Source organism: Rutilus rutilus, assembly GCF_951802725.1.
Source record: "Rutilus rutilus genome assembly, chromosome: 20".
Taxonomy (NCBI): domain Eukaryota; kingdom Metazoa; phylum Chordata; class Actinopteri; order Cypriniformes; family Leuciscidae; genus Rutilus; species Rutilus rutilus.
In genome coordinates this window covers 29,414,333-29,439,352 of record NC_140225.1, presented here as the reverse complement: position 1 = coordinate 29,439,352, position 25,020 = coordinate 29,414,333, and the positions used below count along the sequence as shown (strand labels likewise).

The following is a 25,020-nucleotide window of genomic DNA, read 5'->3' as shown; positions in this document are numbered from 1 at the left end:
TTGATTTGCAACCCAAAGCCAAGTTAAAGCCCCTGTCTCTGTTAATCTCTAACAGGTTGTGCCAGATTTGGTACTGGGCTTAGAAGGTTTGAATCTGTTAGCATAGTGAGACAAAGGGCACACTGAGCCATCCACAAAGACTGGATGTGTCCAGGTCTGTGTGTTGTGTTGACAAAGCATAATATGAAAATAGTGTTCCACAGAAATGGGAAAGCCGTTATTGCTGTGCTTTGAGGCCGTGCACAGGGTTCTCTCTCACTTTTTTTCTCTCTGTCTAGGTATAAATATGGTGTAAATATCTTTGTACACTGTACCTCCCATTTTACATGCTCAGCAGGGGCCTCAACGCAGGCTCTGTCTTGTCTTTTTCGTGAACAGCACATTGTTTAGACTCAAAGCTAGCTAGCTCCATACTTCACACTAACGCTAATATAAATCAAGCAAATCTCAGCTCACCATTATTTAAACAGCTGGATCAGCTCAAATCAAGTTCATAACTTTAAGAACTCAGCTGTATCGAAGAAGCTTTTTTCAGTGCTTTGGGATTGTCCATGTTGACATTTTAGATGTTAACTGTCTAATCATCAAAAATGATGGTTATCTTACAGCTTTTAAAAAGGGAAGAGGTTTGTAAATATATGTGGTCTGTATTCCACGCAAGGCTTCAGATATCCATTCTCCATCATGCATTCATGGCAGAAAGATGACTAGAATATATTTCAGTAGGGTTGTGCGGCATAGCACTCTAATTACTGTTTCTGTTCCCACACTTCACTTAACTTTATAATTGGCTTGCCTTTTTCGCTGCCATTAATTACACGATTTCATATTCCATTAATGACTCTAAGAAAGAGACACACCTCACTTTTTCACACTAATTAACAGCTGCTTTGCCACTTTTCCACACAAATGTGTGAGCAACGCTTCCCTTCTGTACCTCAGACCTTTCTCTCACTAACAAATGTGCTCATTAATTGATTTATTTACAATGTTTCTCATATCATTTCCTGTGATTTTCTTTTCTTTTTTTTTAGCACCCCTACCCTTCAGAAGAACAGAAAAAGCAACTGGCACAAGACACCGGACTCACTATACTACAAGTGAACAACTGGTAAGTCAATTGTACTTTTGTGTTTACATGCAATCAATAGCTTCGCCCCTGGCAAGCAGCTCCTAATGATTTGAATTAATACACTCCCCTCCCCCCGCTTTTACTCGCCCCTCCCATCAGTCTTCCACTTATCGCCTCATCTCCCTGCAAATCAATTCACCCAAAGGGATATTGCCGCCAGGATTTTTCCAACATTTTTTCTTTTTTTCTTGTTTGTTCTCTCATTCAAATATGAAACCCTTTGAGAGCAGCTACTCTTGCGCCTCTCTGAGCTCCCTCTCGAAACCCGTCTGCCCCGCAATCACTGTGACATGGGACTCGTTGTCTCTGCCTAACCGGCTAGTATTTTCGCCGTTCCCACGTCAAAAGTTCTGTAAAGGTTGACAGAACCTTTTGCACGGGTGCGTTTGTTATCAGAGATGGCTATCAGTACATACTTATTGTTATTAGCCTTGTCTAATGAAGGGCTTGAGATAGGGAGTGGAGAGGTGAAACTGAGCACAGGAGGGAACGTTTGATGCAAGAACACAAAGAACAACCTTAGCCACATATTTCTTCTCAACAACCTCGCCAGACCCTCACATGAAATTCTGTTTGCAAACACTCTCCGCTCTTGTTCTCTGAGTGTCAGATATTGATATTGCTAAGGATCTGATCACATGCCCTAATCCATTTAACAGAATAAACCGGCCTTGATGTAGGAGCTCAGAACATGGGATGGGTTACTTTACTTTACTTTAAAAATGCATTCTAAAACAAATCATCCAATCTCATTCCATCAAACTACTTTTGGTTAAAAAGTCATTGCAGTGAGCTGGCAACTGTAAACATGGTTTGAACATGTTTCGCTTGAGTGTCATGTCATTTGCATGCGATAGTTGCATTTATCGTGGAAACTGGCTTCGCCTTTGGAAAAGTGCTATGGAATGCAAATCTGAAAGTTTGTATTCTAGTAATTGTTGGTAGGACTATACATTTTTATTTAAAGATGTAAATTCTGCTAGCACTTGTTGTTTTTATAAAATGTATTGCTCAACATATTAAATTGAACTGTAATACATTACACTTTTGTATCCTAATTACATAATGTTATTCCATCAGGCTTCTCAAGCTTATTAACAAACAATATCTTGCTATGTACACCAGATGTTAGGAGAGCTAGAGAGATGGGAGATGTATTAAAGCCCATTACACAAAATGTAATTTCTGACATAATCATAATCCTTACCATTGTTCAGTTTGGTACCTTGGAGACAAGACTAAGAATGAGGATTAATTTTCAAAAGTGGCCTATCAGTGGGACGCAGGCTGGCGGACACAGGGAATCTTGTTGGGGTTATCAATTTCTGTGACCTCACAACAACCCATGGGAGATCAATTCTTTCAGCCATATTAGTTAGCAGAGAGAACACAGGCAATTACTTCACACACTGTCCTGTCCTGCACCAGCACTCTGGCTGCTAGGCTGACTAATTTTGTAGCAGGATTTGGTGTATGTTGGAAGAATTGTCATACTGCCTGTGTTGGTGTGGATGCGGGAGAAAGAGCACTTGTCTAAGCGATGAACCAGAGGTGGTCGATTTAAGCGGCATTAGCGGCTAAACCCTGCATGCTGAGATCTTGCTGCCCTCTCCCAGATTGTGTGCATCAATGCTGATGTGTGTTTGGGTATGTGTAGAAGGGCGCAGATGACATGGAAAGTGTGTATGGAAACAGAGAGAGAGAGAGGCTCAGCACATTTGGGGTTAGAGAGTAGGATCTGTCATTTCATAGGCCTGTGGTTGTGCTTAGTAGGAAGCTCACCATTGGGTGTCTCCATGGCAACCCCTGGTGATGTTACCTCCTGACCTGCTGATTTTTAGAGGCAATTTCCCTAGCTGTGATTCTATTTATCAGACTAGTCAAAGCACAGAGCCAACATAGCTTACTCCCAACATACAATATTCGTGCAAGATTTACATAATTAGATTGTAGCATGCCTCTCTATTCAATTACTATGTAAGTCCATATCATTCAGCTATATCTCGAAGCAAATTTTTTTTTTTTGATTATTGGACTCAAGGGTGAACATGAGGAAACGTGACACCAAACAAACAGCTAACAGATTGAGCTAAACAAGAGATCAACCGAAAATGGCAGCTTCCTTAAGCCCTGCTCTCATAGACTTGTTAACACACATGTATGTGTCCATTATTGATGAATCCGCAGGCTGAAGATTAAATAAAAAATGCTAAAGGCCATGCGGGGTGCTGATCACTCATGAATTATTGGCGATAACATAACGTGAGGGACCGCTGCAAATCTGGGTCCACATATTAACAATCGACCCACGTGTGTGTGTGTGTGTGTGTTTATTCGACATTGAGAGTGTTTGAAACCTATTCCTCAAATCTGGACAATACGCAGTAGATGTACACTTAGTCACACCCTTATGGACACTCTAACGCACACATGAGCAGAGACGCATGCGTGCCAGTGGACACGCATGAGCACACAGAGACAGCCTAAGACACAGAGAGCCAACGCGGCATCAAAGAGGGGATGTGGATAGACGGTGTGGGATCTATTTTTGGAGGGTTGATGTCAGAGCTTTGATAGGGATTATGTACAACCGCATAATGATGTGGAGGTACAGTCAGTCGTTCAACATCCAAATGTAAATCTTCGATGGAAGATTAAGAAAAAGGAAAGATGAAGAGAGAAAGAAAACTTTTAGCCTTTGACGATAAGAGGAAGCATTCTCAGAACACTCCATAAAGATCCGTGATGTAAAATCAATGGGCGGGTCATCGGGTTTCACATGTTGCCCGTTCTTCCCTTCCTGACGGAATTTAATAATCCCTTTAAAGATGCTGTTTAAACCTTAGGGATGGATTGTTTTGTCAATAAGGCGGCTTTTATGAAAGTCTTAAAAGCATGGAGTGAAGTGTGGCGGGGCTACTTTAGAGAAACAGCGTCCACACACCCTGGATCAGGTTTCTGCGCCTGAGAGAAAAAAGGAGTGAGAGAGAGAACTGGATGACTGGCATGCTTCACTTCTTTGACAGCCAAGCCCGCCCATGTCAAGAGAAGTTGAAACTTGTTCAAGAAAAGCTCTGGATGATTGCTCTATGTGCATTTCGTGTGCAGTATTTGGCAGTGTTCTTATAGCTTAGGGGAAAATGTGACCCCTGACCCAGTAAGTTTCTTCGAGAGGTGATACACAATGTTTTTACCAACACAGAAGCAAAATCTATGTGGTATCTCCTAGACTACAATGAGATTTAAAAGAGGGATTTCACAAATGAGTTCCCTCTTTTCAGTTGTTTCTCATTTGTTTCTATTTTTATGTCTTCCAAAGAAATTTTGAAGACAAATTGATACTTATAAAACATAACTAGTTACATACGTTATATAACTATCCACATAATAAATTCTGCTGAGCTTTCAAAGAGCAACATCTGAGCAATAAAATGTTTCTCTGAGTTCTGGTAGACTTTATATGTGTAAGCGTTTGCTAGATCTATAATTCTGAATGTGGTGTACATGTAAGCTGAAAAATTATGTATCTCTGTGCATATATGCATATGTATATATGTATGTGTGTATGTGTGTGTGCATGAAACAGCGGCCCAAAGGACGCGAGTAGGTCTGGGTGAGATGAGCCATAGCCCATGTCCCGGAGCGGCCTTCACACAGTCTTCCTGTCAAGGTGCTTTAGCGTGAATATCCGTGGCCTTTCAACAAAATACCAACACACCCTGGGGTCAAACCGCCAAACAAAAGACATATTTACACCAGCGAGACACAGGCATGTGGCCCAACCTACACCCTCAAAATCCCCCTGCTACATCAGGCAAAGATGGAAACATAGTGAAGAGCTCAGCTCCATGAAGCTGGATGGATATAGGGATTGTTTGCCTTGCTGCACAGTTGGGCTCAGTCTGTTCTCAAGTGTTTGCTAACAATTCTGCCATACTGGAATTTCAGCACTTGCTCAGACCTGATCTCTGTGTTGTGTCAACAGCAGACAAGTTGGAGTGGTTCTCTCTCTCTCTCTCTCTCTGTGTGTGTGTGTGTGTGTGTGTGTGTATGTGTGTGCGTTTAGTCATGTGTAGTAATGTGTGTTGGACTGGGTGTGCATATGTGTGTAAACGAGACCAGCGGAGTTAAAATAGTTTCTTTGTCTCGGAGAGAATGTGTCTCTATATGTGGAGATATATGTGCATGGATGCCTCTTTGGCAGTAAGTTGTCGTAGGATATGTGCGTGTGTGTATGCATGCATTCGTACAGAGTCTGTGAACCATACAAGGGTGCACCCCCCTCTTTCTCTCCCTCTGTCTTACATCACAACAGGCCCCAGGCAATGCCTACATTTTTCTTCTTTTCTCTACTTTTTTTATCCTCTCTTTTGTGGGGGAATGTGAACATGACAGACGGAGGGTGGATTGGCACTAGAGCATATTGGTTATGTTTATAAATCTAGGAACAGATTGGACCGCTGATTAGCGAGCCGACCACTGATTAGCTAATGAGCTTTTAGCATTACAGTGATTGCAAGGTCATGCTGAACTTCACCCTTCCAACAACAACCACAAAAATAAGCACACTAGAGCAAGTAACACCTCATATATTTATTCTATAGGCAATGTATAATGTATAAAAAAGTAGAAATATTCTCCAAGCCATAATGTTTTCTTTAAAATGTGAAGTGTGCAATTTCTGCACAATTAGCTTCACCAAATGAAATTGCAAAAATAATGATTTTTAAACGAGTTCCGTGAAAACTCCTGTCTGTCATTGGTCGACAAACGTATGCATTTTGTCGTTTTGTCACTTGCTTTCTATTGTTAACATCTTACATTGTTAACCTATTCTTTGCAACACCTTACATTTCATATTAAATATAATGATGCATAAATCAAACAGTACCAGTACTTGATCTGATACTAACGTGGTGCTGCCACAGTACGTTTTTTGTAAGGCAAGTTGAAGCAAAAAAAGTGACTAAACTTGTCAGATCACAAATCTTAATTCTTTCATGTAAGGCCTCTACTGGTTATTCAAATGAACATATTATCAGTTATTAAAGTAAAAATAGTGTTTTACTCAGTTGGTTATTGCGTGGTTAGTAAGGCCAGTCAGATCTTATGTGTAAGGTCTTGTATGTGTGTCAATAGAACTGCCGGTGCCAGCATGAGCTCTACAGCACCCGGCAGAGACCACCACAGTGACAGCTAGGCGGAGGACCTATTAAACCTGCCGCCGTGATGTCATTTCCTCTCTTATGTGCCATGTGCTGCCACACACAGGGCTGCAGTTGACGTCCCAACACTGTGCAGTTGTTTGTTTGCATGCTTGCCCAGACAGAGAGGGAGTACTCTCTGGCCCGAGCGCTTGCCTGAGGCATCAGGCTGCATGAAGAGCCTTCAGAGATAGGCAACAACATGGAATGGAGAGCGTTCCAATGTTGTGTTTGTGAAGTGGGCATGTGATGGTGCCCTCCCTCACTGATGTATTATTGCTCTCTTTCTCTTGCTCTCTCTGGACTGGGTGGAGAATCAGAGGAGAGCAGGCAGGCCGCGTTCATGCCAAGAATGACCTCATAGTCCCCGACTCCAGAGGAGTGGGGAACCGTCTCTGAAGCATATCCAGCACCTCGCAGCAGTTGCGCTCTCCGCTTTGTTTTTCAGCGGTCGTTTGAATGCCGCAACAGAGGTTGATCACAACAATGGTCTCCTCTTGCCTCAAGCTGGAGGTTTTCTGGACTGAAGTCTTCATGCATGTTCCTGGCTGAATTGTTCTCTCGAGCAAGTCGTAGTGATCACTGCTGCGGCCCTCTCTCTTTCTCACAGACCGACTATGTGTTTATAAAGTGTGTTCCTCAGCCCCCAGGCGGCGGCCCCACTCTTTAAAAGCGGCTTTAGAGGGGACTTCACAGCTCTGTTAATGGAAAGGTTTCGACTTTGTTTGGCGAGAGGAGCTTGTGGGGGTGAGTTTGCGTAAGTAATAGCCAGCCTCTGTTGGAGGGGGGCTGATGCAGCAGGGATTAGACCAGCCCCTACTTGAGAGCCTCCTTTACATCTCCTCTGTTTTCTTTGAGCAGGCTGTTTTTCTCTGCTAGAGTGGACCAGGTAATCCCGGTAATGTCTGTGGAAATTAGAAGCAAGGAATTGCTAGCCACATACACACTACAAAGCTTTGGGAGTGACGACTACATTAAAATGTGAGAGTGAATCCCCCAAAATATTGTTCTGTATGTGTACGGAATACCAGAGTCACTCTAGAAATTCCAGAGGTCGACTTGATGATAACTATGGCAAATCTCACAGTTGTATGCAATAAACCCGGAAGCCAACAGGTTTGGTATTAGCTGGTGTTAGCAGCTAAAGCAAAATTTACAAATAAGTCCAGACACATGCCTATGTTTCTGTGATTTTCCAGCACCACACCTCAAATGATCTGTCAGTGTCTAAAAGAGAATGATGTCACTGCGTTAACAAGTCGTTTTCATAAGCACTCTGACGAAGGAGTGGCATCCATCTTTAGCAATAGTGTGTACATGGCCCCTGCTTCTCAAGACCCAGCAGAGTGGGTTCTTCTTATGGGATTCCACCAACCAGGGCAGCCTAAGAAGCAGCGGAGGGGTCGAGGGGGAGACCTGTGTTATTAAGAACATGAAGAGAAGTGAGAAAGGCAGAAACATGCAGTGCGAGGGGAGGAAGAGGGGTGTGATGTGGCTGAATGGAATTGTCTGAGGTGAGAGATGCAAACGGGTGTTGGAAGTTGGTCCTTTATGTATGCCCCATTGCCTCTAGCCTGTCTCCAGCAATGGAACAGGTTAACACCACTCCTCCAGGCCTGGCTTGCAGTGCACTGATTAAAAGGAGTGTGTAAATGTATGTATGTGTGTGTGTGTGTGAGCGAGAGCGGGTGGATTGGGGTGGGGGGAGGAAGAGTGTAAATGGAATTTGTGCAGCAAACAGCTGGACTAGTTTATTTAAACACTGGCAGGCCATAGCGACTGACCCCAGATTGACTCGGAGAGAGGAGGAGCCGAGGTGGACTTTTATGACTTTTAGGTCGAGATGAGATGCTCGTATTTATAAAAATTGCCTTGAGGCATGCCAACATGTGAATTACTAATTACTTAAGTAAATGGATCTCTGGAGCAGACACTGATAATAAAGTTGGTTTCACCAGAGGGGTCTTATTGCTTGATTAGCTAGTTGAATTAAAGCAGCTACTTCAAAAATGTAGTTTGCCAATGTACAAGTTACACATTATTTGAAATCGTTACGCAGTTGAGCTATCATTTTGAAAAAAGTAGCTCAGTAGAAGCTAACAACTATTTCATTTATAATTATAATTTAATTAGTATAATTTTAGAATGAAGAATGAAACATCACAATTAGGGTGACAGCATTAAACTTGAACAGATAAATGTATAGCTACAAAGCTAGAAAGCACATTCATTTGATTATTTTCAAATAATTTTTTTTTCATTTATGATTTTTTTTCAAAAGTCCTTTTTTTTAATACAAAACAATGAATATAACACTATGTATAAATATTACTTAGTTTGATGTGTGTGTGCAATACAGTGCGAAAAAAAAACAGCAATGTAGTGTTGTCACAAAGTATCTTGGAACTGGAAAAGCTACAATGTTTTAAAAACAGCTGAGCTTCTGTCACACTACTGAAAATGTAGTTTGTAGCTATATTTATAGCTCGTTTCTCCCAAAAACAGAGTTGGCACAATAGCTAAATTGATAATGCACTCTTACTTTTTACATTTACTTTTAATTATCCTAAAACCATAACATATTTTATGTTTTTTTTTTGTTTTTTTTTTAATGCATATTTTTCCTGGAGATTCCTGTAGAGCCACAGATGCAGATCCGAATCATCAGATCATTCTATTCCATCAGTATTACTGATATGCCTGTTTGTGGGTTTTTAATATACATGTAAATGCAGCTGAGTGTGTTGAAATGTGATTTCATGAGTGAATTCGGTCCTCCGTAGTCATGCATGCGCCCCCTCAAACAGTTTACATCTGAGAGAAAAGGAACGAGCAGACGAAGGGGGCATTTCTGAGAAAAATGACACACTTCATATGCATTTAGATAGACATACTGAAATATAACCTTTTGTATCTTCAATCCGGATCTTTCCAGCAACACTTATTAAATTATTCCCTAATTGGTCACGCAACAAAGGCAGCTGATGAAAAAGACAATTTCTTGCTTTTAATTGGCCATTTCACGTGCCGTTCGTGCTACACCTGTGCGTTTGTAATGAGAGTGGGATATTAGCGGAGGCCCTGGCAGACCCGACAGAGATCAGATCGACTGTCAGTGAAGTCTGGAATGAGCAATAGTGCTCCAACACATTACGAAACACACACACACACACACACACTAACAGAATGAGAAGAACCAAACTGCCCTCTATCAAGGTTCATTTGGCTTATAAACACTCTCATTTCAATCTTTTTTTCTTGTCCTTTTAGTGAAGCTCTGTATTTTTAACCCTCCTCTTTTTATCCTTCTTTGGAGGTGCCACTAGTGGCGTTTTGCTTTAAAATAGCCCCCCATTGTCCCGAGCTAGACTGAATAGTTGGCTTCATTGTGTGCCTATGGGAAGTAGAAACTGAACAGGCCATAAACGCAGTCCTATAGCGCGGAGAGGTCGCGCAAAGGTGAACTTTTACTCCTAATGGAGGCTCCAGCTTTAGCCTGGCCCGTATGGCTCTCTGCTCCTTTTGATTGCCTTCTTAACCGTCAGCGCCAGGGCGTCCGCCTGGCTCACAGAACAGAGCATGACCATTCTTTCTCTTTTTCCTCACACTCCTGCACCCCCACCCTCACCCCCACCACCTCTCCATCCCCCTGCCTGGTATTGTGTAGCACTTGTCCTTTGTTCCAGCTTTTGGCGCATCTGGCCTTAGATATAAGGAGGAACGAGAGAGGAAGCTTAAGATACCTTAAAAAAAAAAAAAAGAAAGAACAGCCATTTCCACAATTTGAAAGAAAGCGAGTGGAAAAAAGGCAGAGGGAGAGCGAGTGAGGAAAATCCAAACGGCAGAGGTCAGCAGATAGACAACAGTACAACTCCCCCCCCCCCCCTTGACCCCAGCCTGAGATGAAGGCAGTAAAAGGAATGCCTAGTCTGAGACTCCCCCTGCTCTCCAGCCCACTGCTGGTGATAAAACTCCAGACATTCTCTCATTTGATGGTGCACTGCCATGTCAGTACATTCCTCCCCAATCTTTTTTTTTTTTTTCAGCCTTTAAGGTGATGCCGTAGAGTGATATTGGTGATAAATATATTGAGAAAGTTGTGTTCTCTGGTAAAAAAAAAAAAAAAAAAACTTTACAACACAAGAGGCCATTCCCTACATACAGTAATATTACCATGGGTAAGCATGAAGAGTACCTAAAAGTCACCTTAACCAAAATTGAAATTGAATACAATTTTTGAATAAAAAAACAAAAATCTGAATAATATAGTTCATTATTCAAACTGTAGGTGATTTCTGGGTTAAAATAAGTTCGAATGATCCATTTTATAATTAAGAAGCAAGAAGCTTAGCAAATGCCTATGTGAAAATTTCTTTGTCCGTTAGTTCTGCTCTGTCTCTTTATTTCTCCCTTTCTCCCTTTCTCTCGCTCTATCCCTCCACCCCAAGCTCTCCTCCCTTGCTTTTCTCAGCCTGAAAAGAGGAGTGGAGCTATTGTTTCCTTAAAAGTCTACTAATTCCCCCCTCAAAGGATGAAATGGAAGTGTCCAACTGTGGTAACAGCAGGAGGACATAAATCAAGTTGGAACCCCTGAGCTTAGTCTCCTGGAGGTGACCAGGGTCACGGGGTCACTAGAGGGGATTTAGGCACAACAAGACCAGAGCACTCTGATGTATGGTGCAAGGAGGTTGTGGGTCAGAAGCTACGGGGGCCAGATATGTTTTTGTCATAAATGTTATGCACAATATGCAGAAATGCAGAGCAGCCTGCTTTTTTCAGCGAAGTAAAAAAACAACAACTCCTCATTGAACCCACAGTTTCATTATTCTCCCTCTAGGGAGACACAAGGAAAAAGAAAACATGGCTTGTACTAGTGTTCTTTGACAATGCAACACTTTTTCTGTTAGTAAACATTTCCTAAACATGTTAATTCCTGTGGTGCATATCAACTGCGTTACATCTGGCATCAGGGGTGGAATTGCTCAGTGGTTTAAAATAAAGTTGACAGAAAAAAGGAAAAGGAGTCTCTTGAACTGCAGAGATAGATAAAAACACCACTGTCTTCAAAGTGCTTTTGTTTCACTTCGCTTAGTAGGCAATATATATTAAGCCAGCGCACGTTTGTACAAGTCATAAGCTTTGTGAACATTTCTGTGTTATGGAACAACTCGCTGACACTCCCACTGGAGTACTAGAGGATTAGAGAGAAAAAAATCCCCCAATTACCCCTCTGATTAGTTATCTGGGCTGATCTGGACAGCAGCAAGCATGGACATGACTGTGTTTGCAGAAAAAGACAGCAAAAACTCCAGTCACTTTTCCATCATATGTTGCATTATCTTGTTTTTTACAGGTTCATTAACGCAAGAAGAAGAATAGTGCAGCCCATGATCGACCAGTCCAACCGAGCAGGCAAGTCCCCCATAGTTTCTGTATTCAAGTCCCGCAGGCGAAAGCCCCCTGCAAGCCATGCACCCGGAGGCCCACCTGCCGGTAAATACTTAGCCCAGCCTGGATGTCAACAATGATTGACCACTAAAATCCATCCAATTAACCCAAAGCACTAATCATGCTGACTTGGGCGCTATATAACCCAGTGACAAAGATAAGCGAGCAAACACATACGATGGATTAAAGTATTGAAACAGTAACTACAACTGTTTCCTCCTTATCCAACTCATTATCCTCCAAAAGTTAAGTGGAGAGCAGTTCGGCCAAGTAAAGAGGATATTCATCAGTATTTTGTATTCTGTATTGGCTGTGTTTGCCAATGTGTTAGTGAACAGTGCCCCTGGTGCATGGCTTGTTGTGGACTGCTGTAAAGTTTATTACCTGTAATAGGGTTCAGGGGGCAGGGTTGCATTAGGGACTCAGTAAAGTTCAAAGGCATTCATTGGGGTTGAGCTGTTGTTTTTGACCAAATAACCCCCCAGCACACACACTTTCAATAGTGTGAACTCATGGTAAGTAAGTACATCTCAATTAGGTTGTGTGGGGAAAAATATATCACTTTGGTTTTCCTTATATTTATTATTGAACAGTTTCACTAAAGTGCTGTCTAAAAAGGTTTTTCTGCATCTATAGGATATATGCTTAGTTCTTTGATCCTAGTACTTAAGCTTCATTGAGCATGTTCTGTCAAGTGTTTTATCTCTCACAAAACCCAAAGAAACTGTGCGAAATGCCTCAGTCTGCATGTGGGCTAACAGATGATGTTTCTCCTGTGACTGAAACTTAATTAAAAGCACTAATTGACCACTGTTCATTTCCCCCACATTCCCTCACCGTACCCTCCTGCAGTAAGTCAAGGAGCTCCCTACAACCCAGATGGTCAACCCATGGGAGGCTTCGTGATGGACGGCCAGCAGCACATGGGAATCAGACCACCTGGTAAGACCTTGGCGTGTCGTCTTCTCCTCTGACATCTCCCACCTTCCCACAAGCCCCCCATCACTACCTCCTTCTCAGACTGACTCTGAGACCCTTGGCTAGCACAGGTGTGGTCCAATGCATTATACCCCTTTGTCCCTTCATGTTTCCTTTCTTAGACTTTTGCTTTCTAATAACCATCTTCACATAATTTGCTCTCTTCTCTTAATCTAAGTCTGTTCCACCCTGTGCAACTGGTCAGCTGTTGCTAATCACTCATTCCCTCCCACCTCACCAGTTAAACTGCTGGATTTGTCCAAAGCCAGGCTTCCTTCCAACCTTTGAATGCATTATTTACTTGTATTATTTTTTTTATTTATATTGTCTTATTTGTACTAGATGGTGTTCTTCTCTTTTCTTTTAATAAACGGGGATTGTGCTTTTGTTTCTTGACCTCCTGTCTCTGAGCTGTTGTCTGTTTATTTTCTCATCTTTCGGCATCTTCTTCTTCGATTGTTTTCTCTCCTTCTAGGGCCTATGAGTGGGATGGGCATGAATATGGGCATGGAGGGACAATGGCACTACATGTAACCTTCTAGTTAACCAATCGCAAAGCAATGGGGGAAGTAAGTACAAAAGCAGGGTCACCAAGCATCCACAATGTTTTCAGCAATTCATTTGATTTGCTTTTATGAAATGGGAGAGAAATGTCTCTTTTCCTCGAGACAACACACTGCTTTTTCCTGCTTACCGATACTAATATTTCTTGTTCTTGTGGGTGACTAGCTTCAATCAGGAGTTTGTGTGCTTGTGTGTGTGTGTGATCTTTGTCATATTTTCTTACTTATGAACATTTTTGGCCATGTTACTAAACTGTGCATTGAGTCATATAGAAAAGGGAAATTAGTGTGGGCGAGAGAGAGAGCAGAGAGGAGGAATAGCTGTGTGGGGAAAGAGGCGAATGGAGGGTGGGGGGATTGAGATTGGGGTTTTGGTCGTGGAGAAAGGGAGGGGTGTGTTACCATAGCAACAGACTGATTGGCAAAATGTAAGCAGTCTGCAGCAGTGCAAGGAGAGAAAAGTGCATGTCCCCAAAGTGTCATAAATCTGTCTCCCTACAGTTGATGCATGAGTTACATTTATACACCAACCTGCGAGGCAACGCACAAAGAATCGCTCTCTCACCCCACAGACAAATACATAGCCACACATTTGGAAATTATGTCAGTCTTGCCTGGAATGTTTTAGGTGGAGCTGCTTCTATCGACCCTGACTTGGTCCACTATTTTCTTGTCTGTCTTTCCTAATAGGATTACTAATGGCAAAGGCAGGGGAGATGAAGGAGTGCAAAATGGAGGTGTGCACAGCAGGGTACACAGCTTAGTCCAGCCTAATTGACTATATCCAAATTAAATATGCCATCACAAGCGGTGTGACAAATGGATTTGACTTATTCAGTATACAAAAATAGCGATCATTAATGCAGCCAAGCACAGAATGCCTCTGTTGTCAAAGATACTCTCTACTTGACGGTCTTTAACCGAAAGACATGGGCTGATAACACAAGCTCTGTGCTTTAAACGTCACGTCCACGCTTTGTGTGCATATCTAAACACTGAGAGTGTTTCCCGGTGTCCAAATGGCTGCTTACAGCAGCTGCCGTAGTTCCCAGAAGACATGTGAGAAACCTGCTTTAAACAGCCTCAATTTGCTTGCCGAATTCTGTAATTGGGCCGCGTGTGGAATCTTAGATGAGATGGGTTGAGGGGAAAAAGAGAGCGAGCGAGAGGGGGAAATGAGGAAAGAAAGGAGGCAGAGTGTGACAGAAATATGTCGCCATGGTGAAGAATGCCTGGTCTTTATTGCTTCATCACTGAAAATTCCTAGCTTGTCTAATTTAAATATTGTTACTATAGTTTCTAGGTCAATTAAATGTAAGTGATGTGTTTTATACTTCGCGACCAATTAAATTAATAGGTTATTACAAAAAAACGTTATCTTATTTGATTAAGAGACCAAGGCTTCATTATATTTTATAAGCAATTTTCATTAGTTGAGGAATTCTCCTCAAGGCGAGATTAAGCAGTTATTTGCTGGGAAGTCCAAAGACCTGAAATTAAGGTGTTCCAAGCAGTCACACTGCAACATTACTTAAAACCAAAGCCAATTAAACCTACTTAGCAAAGCGTTATGCTTTCTGCCCATGACGATTATAGAGCTTATAGCTCTCCGAAACAATACACCTGTCAGCGTGGATAAAGCCTGGCTACTCAAGCAGAAGAGGGCGAGCCTTTGATAAACGAGGGAACGACTGTTTTATGGCCATTTCCCCCTGTACCATTCTTTGTGTTTCTTCAACAAAATTAGCCAAGGGTGGCCAAAAAAAAATTCATTTTAATTTCAAGACAATAGTGAACGCAGAGCATTAATTATGGGCATATGGACAAAAATGTTGCCCTCCCCGTCCAAAGCTGGTATGCTTTGGTGAGCTGGAAGCTCTGCTGGAGACTCCTTTGTCTGAAATTTCATTCCTCCCATTCATTAAGCAGAAGTTTGTTAACCTTTTGCAGGGTCAAGGTACCCATTTTTCTGCTCTGAACTTTTACTTTTAGGGGGGAATGGGTCTTCAGGGGTTTGGCTCCTGTTTTGTCTATGTCAAACGTCCCCTGTTGATTTGGTCCCATGGCACCTCTGAAAATAGACAGGCAAGGAACTCAATGTATTGATTGACTTATTAAGTGAAAAAACACATTTGCAACGTGTGCCCTTTTCACGTCCGAGTATTGCTTTTCTGATAGAGTGGATGTTTTCCTTCCTCACTAAACAACGTGTACAAGGATTGAAATCAAATACAGCTGATGACCCCTCAAAAGCTTGGGTCAGGCCTTTAGTAGTAAATAACTGCAGGGGCATACAGATTACCACTCCACATGCTAGTGCAAAACACCAACCATTATATATGTCATTCTAAAGCAGAAACCTAAAGACCTATAATCAGAATAATAAAAAAAAAGGGGCTGTTTTAACTTGAGGTTGATTTGTTGCTTTGTGTTGCCGCTGTCAAAGGGTTAGTGGCCTTTCTGCTCGTGGCACGTGCACGCACCCAGGTGAGGCCTCTCAAGTGACGGCCTTTGTAAATTTTCACCTTTCGTCTCTAATTTAAGCACAATGGTGCCGTTTCTCTGAGGGGCTCTCAGAGCGAGCCACAGACCTTTGCTCATTGTGTTTAAAGTGAGATAAGTGAGGGGAGAACGTAGAATAAAGGCATGGCTTATTTTACCTCATTTGTCATTGTTGTGGCTTCCTCTGGCATAAAGACGTGGCGCGTGCTAAGGACAAACGGCAGTTCATTTCCACCTATGTGCCATTTAGTGTTAGACTTTACATTTGTATTATTTCAATAATACAACCAACATGTAATGACAATTTTAAGATACAGTAAAATTATTGGTGATTGTCCTGTAATTAAATAAAGGTCACTATTCACTATATCATAGTCACTATTATCCAGTGGGGAGCCGCTCAGATAGATTTCATCATAGCGTTGTTCTCTGAGATGAATATAAAATTAGCAAATTAAGCTTAACAACAGCTACATATCAGCTTTCTGGTTGACCTTAGTGAAGGACAACCTTCCAGTTGACTAGTCGGGTATGACCGTGGCAGATTCCAGACCTGATGGATACGGCACTGAGTACAGATCCCTGGTGCATGCAGCAGCAAAGTGCTGTGTTCAGGCCAGTGAGTTAGTCCCTAGAGAGCCACCCTCTCCCAATACACAGATTCCTCTTCTAGTCTCTTCCCATTCATTACAGAGGACAGTCCTCCCTCGAAGGCTTCTCTTACAACCACATGACTCGTATGTTTTCTGGTGCTGTGATTGCAGAGTCAGATCTTTCTTGTGAAAGAAAACTGTCGGCTTGATGACCTCCCAAACATAATATAGATAACGTTATGTCTGACTATTACAAATGCATCATCAATAATCACTGTGATCTTCTGCTTTTTTCCCCCTAGGACTACAAGGCATGCCAGGGGATTACCTGTCACACAGTGGCCCAGTGGGTATGGCTATGGGGCAACCAGGCTACAGCGCCTCCCAGATGCCCCACCACCCTGCTCAGTTGCGGCACGGCCCTCCCATGCGTTCCTACATCCCTGGACACCCCCACCACCCAGCGATGTTAATGCACGGAGGACCGCCACACCCTGCCATGCCCATGTCAGCCTCTAGCCCCCCTATGTTCAATCCAGGAGACCCTAACATGGGAGGACAATTCATGGACATCCATGCCCAGTAATTTACTAAAACGGATTCTTTAAATGACTGTGATGGACAGATGAGGAGCTGCGATTGGTTTTTCTGGGGCTTGCGAAGCACCGATTACATACTGACTTGCTACAGAGACTGAGGAGCTTGCATCTTGGCTATAGATTCGGACCAAGAAAGAAGCAGATTTCTGTATACTATGGGACACTTTAAAAGGAGGTGCCCTTTGCTTAGACACAAAAAAGAAAGAGAGAGAGAGAGAGAGCAAGAGAGAAAGATTGAATTTATTACTATATCAGCCTCTAAAGGGGAGGGATGAGGACATACTGTATACTGTTGTAAAATTGCATTGGACTTTCATAAGAACTGGGAAAAAAGTATTGTAAATGCTATCGTATTGTTCTGCATATTATGCTGTTTCTAATAGATTTTTTTTTTTAAAAAGGATGTGAACTTTTTTTCTTTCCACACTATGTGTGTGCCATCTCCATAGACTTTTGGCCTACTCCATAAATCACTTTGCGTTTAAACGAGAAAAAAAAAATATATGTGAATAAATCAATTCTTCATTGAATACATGTTTGCCAGGCCAATTTTTTTTTAACGTTTTTTTTTTTGTCCTGTGGGAGGGCGGATTTTCCAAGACTCATCATGGCCTTAGGAAGAAACTGAGTGAAATCCACCTGTCTGAGCCACATCCTCCTGCCTTACAGGAGGTCTCCATTTTGCATTCCCAATTTATACATCATAATGGAACTGGCCCCATCACCATTGGAACCAATGAAAATTATTTTCACTTACCTTTACTGGATGTGTGAGAAGCTGAATGTGAAGAACAAGCATGTGTGAATGACTTGTGTGTGTGTGTGTGTGTGTGTGTGTGTGTGTGTGTGTGTGTGTGTGTGTGTGTGTGTGTGTGTGTGTGTGTGTGTGTGTGTGTGTGTGTGTGTGTGAAGCCAACCCATCACACTTTCAGAGTTTAAGTTATAAATGGGATTTGGGATTCATGCTTTTGATTAAGCAAACCTGGTTTTTTGGGGGGATATTGGTTTAACTTGTTGCTATCACTTGTTTGAATTTTGAAGAGTTTATGTATACATTGTAAATGAATAAATTTTGTGTAAAAAGAGGGGAACATGAGCTATTTTCATATATTTGAGGATTCCTGGCCTGGTTTGATTTTAGGAGTGTTTCATTTTTGACACTTTAGGTTTACTGAATAATTGTCTGGCTGTCACACATATACTACAAATCCTTTAAAAATTTTGGGCAATTTAATTTCCTTTTTTGTTTTCAGCTACAAAATAAGAGTGTAGTTTCCCCCCCACTAGATGGGCTTTTTTAATACTGAAGATTTTCAAAATGGTTCTATTATTCATTAGCCAATGGTCATTTTAATTTGATTGGCAATTTTTTTTTTTTTTTTTTTTTTATAACCACATTACATGATTTTCCCACCCTAAGTAATGAATCCAAAATTAAACAACTTGATCTAATTTCCCAAACTATTACACATTTGTGATGTGAGCGAGACATAAACCTAGAGCTTATGTTGGTGCTTGAATCAAACTTTATGTTTATAAGCCACCTATATTTTTTAGCCAGGGATCATAATTTGAGACTTTTATAGGCCTACAGGCTTATCCCATCTAAAATCTTTGGGTCACACTTTTCAGAGTAATTAAGTTCTGAGTGAACAACAAGTTATTATTTTATGCGTTGCATGTAATTTCATTTTTATTTTTATTTTTTTATTAATTATAATAACACATGAGTTACAAGAATGCTGTAATATAAACAATTAACATGGTCTGAACATGAGGCTTGGCCTACAGGTTTATTCCATCTAAAATCTTTGGGTCACACCTTTCATTGCAGTGTCCACAGAGTAATTATGTTCTGAGTAACCCAAATTAACAGGAAGTTATTATTTTAAGAGTTGCATTTAATTACACATTTTGTTGTAATTAATTATAATAACACATAAGTTACAAGAACACTTTAATGTAAAGTGTGAACATGGTCCGAGGCGAATGCACAAGGTGAGTCCAACTTTTTTAAAAGAAAGGACAACATATATCACACGTCGTAAAGCAGAATGAAATTGACGACGTTTGTTACTGCATAATCAACTTTCGTACGTTTGCTAATGTGCAACAAATGTGCGGCCCGTTCGAAGAACCGAGGCTCAAACGGGGGGCTAGATGAGGTGGAGGGACGGATAAAGGAAGAATTATCCCCCGTTTAACATTAAAATTCATTTAGATAAAATTGCCACAAACACTTAAATGGGAAGATTAGTTCCCCCTCACGCCTTATTTCACTCACTCAATGGCTCCGTCAAGAGCGCTTGAAACGGCATTATCCAGGCGATGGCTGTTTCCAAGCTACCCGCTAAAACCGAGCGCTTAAATAATTCTAAATCAGACACAACTAATCGAAATGTATGTTTACGATGGATTCGACAAGACGACGTCAGGGAAATGTGCTATGTTCTTGTGGGAATTCTGAAAAACTTACCCAGCTTGTACGGGTGGTGCCAGGTTAAACTACACTCCCATAATAAATCAATAAGTTCCCTTTTTCAAACCCGTCTTTCAGTTTTCTATCGCCATTGTATTTTTATTACCTTCTCTTTGCCGAATGTTTTGCTCTCAAGCAACGCGGAACACAGGCGACGGTTTAATGACACCGTTTCAGCTCCTCAGATTTGAATTCCTCAACCATTCGCCATTCAGTGCTCTGGAGACGCGGGCGGAGATAAATCCCATGTTTGACTGCCATCTTTAGGGGATCTGGAAAACTGTCCTTCAGGGGCATATTTAATATCTTGAAGTTTATCCAGGGATTTCATTATGGACTGAAATGGTGAATTACTAAATTATAAAAAATAAAAAACATTTTTGATAATTTTATGTACAGTTAAAGGAGCTAATTGTTAGTGTTTTTGTCACACTTTAGCCTATATGTTTGTTACCATATAGCTACTAATAAGTAGGCTGATATCAATGTACAATATGTAACATTAATATTAATATGCATTATGTTGCTTATGTCATATTTAATCATTTTTTTGGAGCACCCATTGTCTATTGTTGTTGTTGGAATGAATTATTTTAATGTGCTGGCTAAAATATGAAGGCTAACAGTAATAGGCTACGTGTATAATAAGCGTAGCGTAGCTATACTTTATATAGCCTATAGTTACTGCCAACGCACAGCTAAGCTAAACCGTAGCTATATCAAATATATACATTTTAGTAGACCTATCAGACATCATGGCCTACATACAGAACATTAGTTTAGAAAGATCAGTTTTCTGTTAATTCTGTTCTGTTCTCACTTACTCACTGGGTATAAGCAAGTTTCCTAATGAGCGTTTCGTGACCTTTGCAAATGAACATGATTATTGATTTTCTTCATTTAACCGCAGTCAAAGACATATAAAGACGACGCCTTTTCCATCTGTTGTTTAAGAAGAAAGAAGAAAGCTTTTATCTGGCTTTGACCACATACTGAACTCTGTGAGTAATGACTGAAAGAAATTTGTTCCATAAGCACAGAGGTGCCCAAACAGGACTTTCTGCCTCCCATAAAGAGCAGCATGGGCTGGGCTGTTGCATGTTTCTGTCATCTGTAGGCTACTCTGTAGCCTACTCGAGTAGTTTTGCTTCAGTTTGAAAACTTTCACAAAGGGTCATGTGTCTTCGCAGCACGCAGGCAGTGGCAGTGGCAGATGCAAATGTGGTCCACTCTCCATTCATTGGTCATGTTTGTCCACTGCTCCACGAAGTGTGTGTGTGTGGTGGTGGGGGTGGACTGGTAAACCCTACATTATGGGGACAAATTGTCCCCACGAAATCCTTGTCCTTGTGGGGATTTTTTTTTTAGTCCAAATAAGGAAAACACCTTAATCATATATATACTAAGTGATGTTTTTGAAAATGTAATAATGCATAGAGTTTTCTATAATGTGTAGGTTTAGGGGTAGGGTTAGTGTAAGGGGATAGAATATACAGTTTGTAAAGTATACAAATCATTATGTCTATTTAAAGTCCCCATGAAAACACGACGTGTGTGTGTGTGTGTGTGTGTGTGTGTGTGTGAGAGAGAGAGAGAGAGAGAGAGAGAGAGAGAGACTTTTCGTATGTTAGTGAGAAATACCGCAGAAACAAAACATACGCACAATAACATTGTTCCACACTGTATTAATTATTTTACTTGCAAATGCAACATAAAATAAGTCTTACATAATAATAACAACTATAATAGGCTACAAATCGATGTAGCCTACTTATAAATATATATTTAGTTAAACCACTGAGGTTATAGCCAAAAACAAATCATAATTTTACAGTATTGCAAGCACTTGCAATGCAATTGTAAAGAATGAAAGTGTTGTAAAGACCAAGCAACATTTCCCGTTGTTCAAGTGAAGTATAGCTATTTAACATTATTTTTACGATATAGTAAATAGTCTATGTCACTTTCTTTTTAACTACCCGAATCAAATCATGCTTTTTAGTTTCTTGTTTATTTTGAAGGTCTCACAGACGACCAATTTAAAATATACATTTCGGCAATCACACCATAAAACCCCAAACAAATGAACAATAGCCTAAATAGATGAACAGTCAGGTCGATTTATATAACATTGCAAGACCAATAAATAGAATTGTGAGAAAGCGATGGTGTGTCTGTATGATACTGCAACTTTGTTTCACTAACGTCTCAAGCGTGTTACCACATAGAATAATGTTATGTGGCAGCTGGTGGACTATAACAGAGAGAAGTCTGGAGAAAAGAGATGGACTGTCCAAAACTGCAGGGCCATTTTGGATGTCATCTGTTTCCTTGGTGACTTCGCCCACCCCTGAAAGCCCCTGGGCTCCAGGATTGTTGGAGAGAAACGCGCTATTTTCTGCACTATCATCTATCACTGTCAGCACGTAATGATTCCCCTCGCAGCTCCTTATTGATGTTTGTAATTGCATTATCTCATAAGGGGGTGATCAATGAAAGCGGGCTGCTTTCGGGGGTCAGAGGATGCAGGATTGCTTTCTTGTCCGTTCAATTCAATAAGCGCTTATTATACAGCTTCGTACTCCACAATTAAAGAAAAAAAATATTTGATACACATAATAGAGAATAGCTGTTTGTGTGTGTGTGTGTGTGTGTAACCTCGTAAAAACAAACAGTATAAAAATGATGAACAGCATTTCGACATATTACTACTTTTTTTTTTTTTTACGTGCGTAAAGAGCACAAAATTTAATTTTCAAATAAGGTTTGGAATAGACTGTTTATGAGGACTGAACGCACGAAAAGCCTATTTATTGTTTGTGCCAGAACGGACTTGAAGAATATATTTAAACACACCAAGTGACTTCTGTTTCCCCCATCAAAGTGCACTTGCTGGTTTAAAGAAATTGAGTCCAAAATAAAGCACGCAAATTAAGCAATAATGTAGTGTTTGAGCTTCCAGAGGGAGAGCTGGTAAGCCACGAAGCAAACACATGCGTCCTTTGCCATGCATGACGAACAATAGTAGCTTTCCCACTGATAGCAACACATGAAGAGACATGAGAATGATTTATCAATAAGCCTGCATGTACTAGAAATAATAATAATAATAAAAAAATAAAAAAAAACATAATTATTTTAATCTGTTTTTATTTTATTGTGTGTGTGTGTAGTTGTTTTGAATGGCGACAACGCCATAGGACAAAATATCCATATATTTATTTATTTACTGATGTATAACCTAAGCTCTTATGGCACAGAAGAGCTGCTGACATCGGATAATAATATAGATATTAATGAGACGGCGTGTAGGTTCCTGCAAATACAATGACGCGTACGTTGGAAAAGTGTCTGTATCTCTAAATGTGAAAGTTGTTACGTATACAGACATTATTACTATTACACTGTAAAACATATTTTCATTATTTATCACAACTTTTTTTCTTTTGTCAAATCAACTTAGATAATTAATATGGTTCAGACAACTTAATATTGACAATATCCATTGTATTAACTCACATTTTTAATTTCAAAGAACACAAAATTTTAAGGCAAGCATCTTACTTTTTTTTTTAAGTTAAACCAACAATCTTTTTTTTTTTTTTTTTTTACATAGTATTATTATTATTATTATTATTATTCATTCGTGGGAAATGTGGTAGGCTACTCATTCGTCTGTTTGAATGGCAAAAGTAGGCTAAGGAGCGCTGCTATGTTACAATCGGGGCATCGTGCAACAGAACCGCGTAGTATCTCTGAACCGCTCTCTCACTTTCTCTCTCGATCACTATCAAGGTCACCACGGCTGCAGCTTACGAAGGACAAGAGCCGGCAAAGCAGCCTCGGATGTCAGGGAAAGGTGCGCCAGCCCGGCTCCCATCTTCACCTGCTGAGATCCGATCCAATAATAGCCGTTGTGTGTTAGGCTTTAATGAGAGCTCACCGACCCCCACCTGCCCAAAAGTCCCGATGAATGCCAAAACGCACTCAGCAGCATCATCTCTCCGCTCTCTTTTATGTTATGAGGTATTATGTTTCGCTTACAATAACCACTTATGTTCTCTCTTCGCTTTGATCCCGGTGAGACAGTGAAGTATATGCATCTGCTGTTAGGGGCGAAAGATAAACGCAACACACATTCAAAGAGCAAACTAAAAGAGCCTATCAAGTTATGAGAACTTTTGCACGATTGCGGAAGTGAAGTCATTTTATTTGAGTAATTTAGTAATGATAATTCTGTAACATTTCAACAAAATATATAATTAAAGGCTACTGCTGATTCTGCGAGCAAATACAGAAACTCACACTGAGTTGAAAGTAGCACACGCACCTACGGAAATATATTAACGAATGCATTCTACTTACTTTGTAATAATAAATTATTATAATGCTATTTTATCTCTTACACCGCTTTGTTAGTATAAGGTTGTGTTTGTCGCAATAACCCTTGAAGCAATTAATCACAATATTCCATTGGAAATAATTATTTAGAGTGTCTTAATATGCAATTGCTATATGCAAATCAACAAATCTGTGAAGATAAATCATCTAATGAAGACAAAAATCCTATTATTAATTTCATTTTAAGTCGGTATGAATGCAGAGACCTCTTGAGAGAAACTTTGATACAGTATTAAATCCCTGTGTGTCACATGACTGAAACCGAAGGTGAAAAGGTCACGACTACTTTAGGTAAATATGTGAGCTGCAAGTTGAGACAAGGCAGAGAGTCACAAATTCCACTCGCATAGCAGAAGAGTGATAAACCTCTGACCCGAGGCCAGTGGCCTCCTCATTTATTTATTTTCGGAGGCTGTAATTCGGTCTATGGGAACGTGTCTTTTTGATGTGCCAGTTTTGCTGCAAGAATCTGATGGCCAAGAATGACCAAAACCGATACATCAAAAAGAACCATTCGATATTGCATTACTGAATTACAGTAGTCTATTATAATGGTCTTCTTTTCAGTTTGAATAGGCTAACATCATGGTAACACTCGAAAATTAAATCAGTGGATTGGCATATCGGTGAATGAAATATTAATAATAACAATATTACTACATTGCTACACTTTTATTAATTATAACAATTAAAAAAAATTGCCTATTGAAGACACTTCATTTTTATAAACACTTAAAAAAAAATGTTCAAGGAAAAAACTAATAAATGCAGTTTGTTTTGAGAAATTAGAGGTTTATACTTGGGATTAGTCTCGTTGACCTTTATATAACCGACTTTTTATTCAAAAGTCAAAATAAAAATTCTGATCATACACAGTTATGAGGGTTTATCCTTGCAGATATCATTACCTGTTTTATCATTTTCTTTGTCACTTGGCAATATAATGACTTCTTGCATGTTGGTCAATAAATAATAATAATAATAATCAAGCAGTAAAGCATAAGATTATATATAAATATTTATATAATATATTTAAACCCTAAAATTGTCCCAGCAGGCATTGAGTTTTTGTCCTGACACGTCGGTCTGCTTTTCTTTGTGCTCTGGGCTGATTCTCTAGT

The 25,020-nt window shown here is 40.4% G+C and overlaps 1 protein-coding gene across 2 annotated transcripts in view; it reads left to right on the top strand.

The window, feature by feature from the left end:
- The window catches only part of meis1b (Meis homeobox 1 b), a 62,022-nt gene extending 44,473 nt beyond the window's left edge, over positions 1 to 17,549 (top strand). The window contains exons 9-13 of one of the 2 annotated variants that reach the window (XM_084392136.1): positions 1,035 to 1,111; positions 11,690 to 11,748; positions 12,637 to 12,726; positions 13,238 to 13,331; positions 16,723 to 17,549. In XM_084392136.1, coding sequence (XP_084248262.1) covers positions 1,035 to 1,111; positions 11,690 to 11,748; positions 12,637 to 12,726; positions 13,238 to 13,296 — 285 coding nt within the window. In that variant the 3' untranslated portion in view covers positions 13,297 to 13,331; positions 16,723 to 17,549. The remainder of the gene's footprint in view (positions 1 to 1,034; positions 1,112 to 11,689; positions 11,749 to 12,636; positions 12,727 to 13,237; positions 13,332 to 16,722) is intronic. The other variant, XM_084392135.1, reaches the window with a different exon arrangement.
- Positions 17,550 to 25,020: the final 7,471 nt, after the last annotated feature.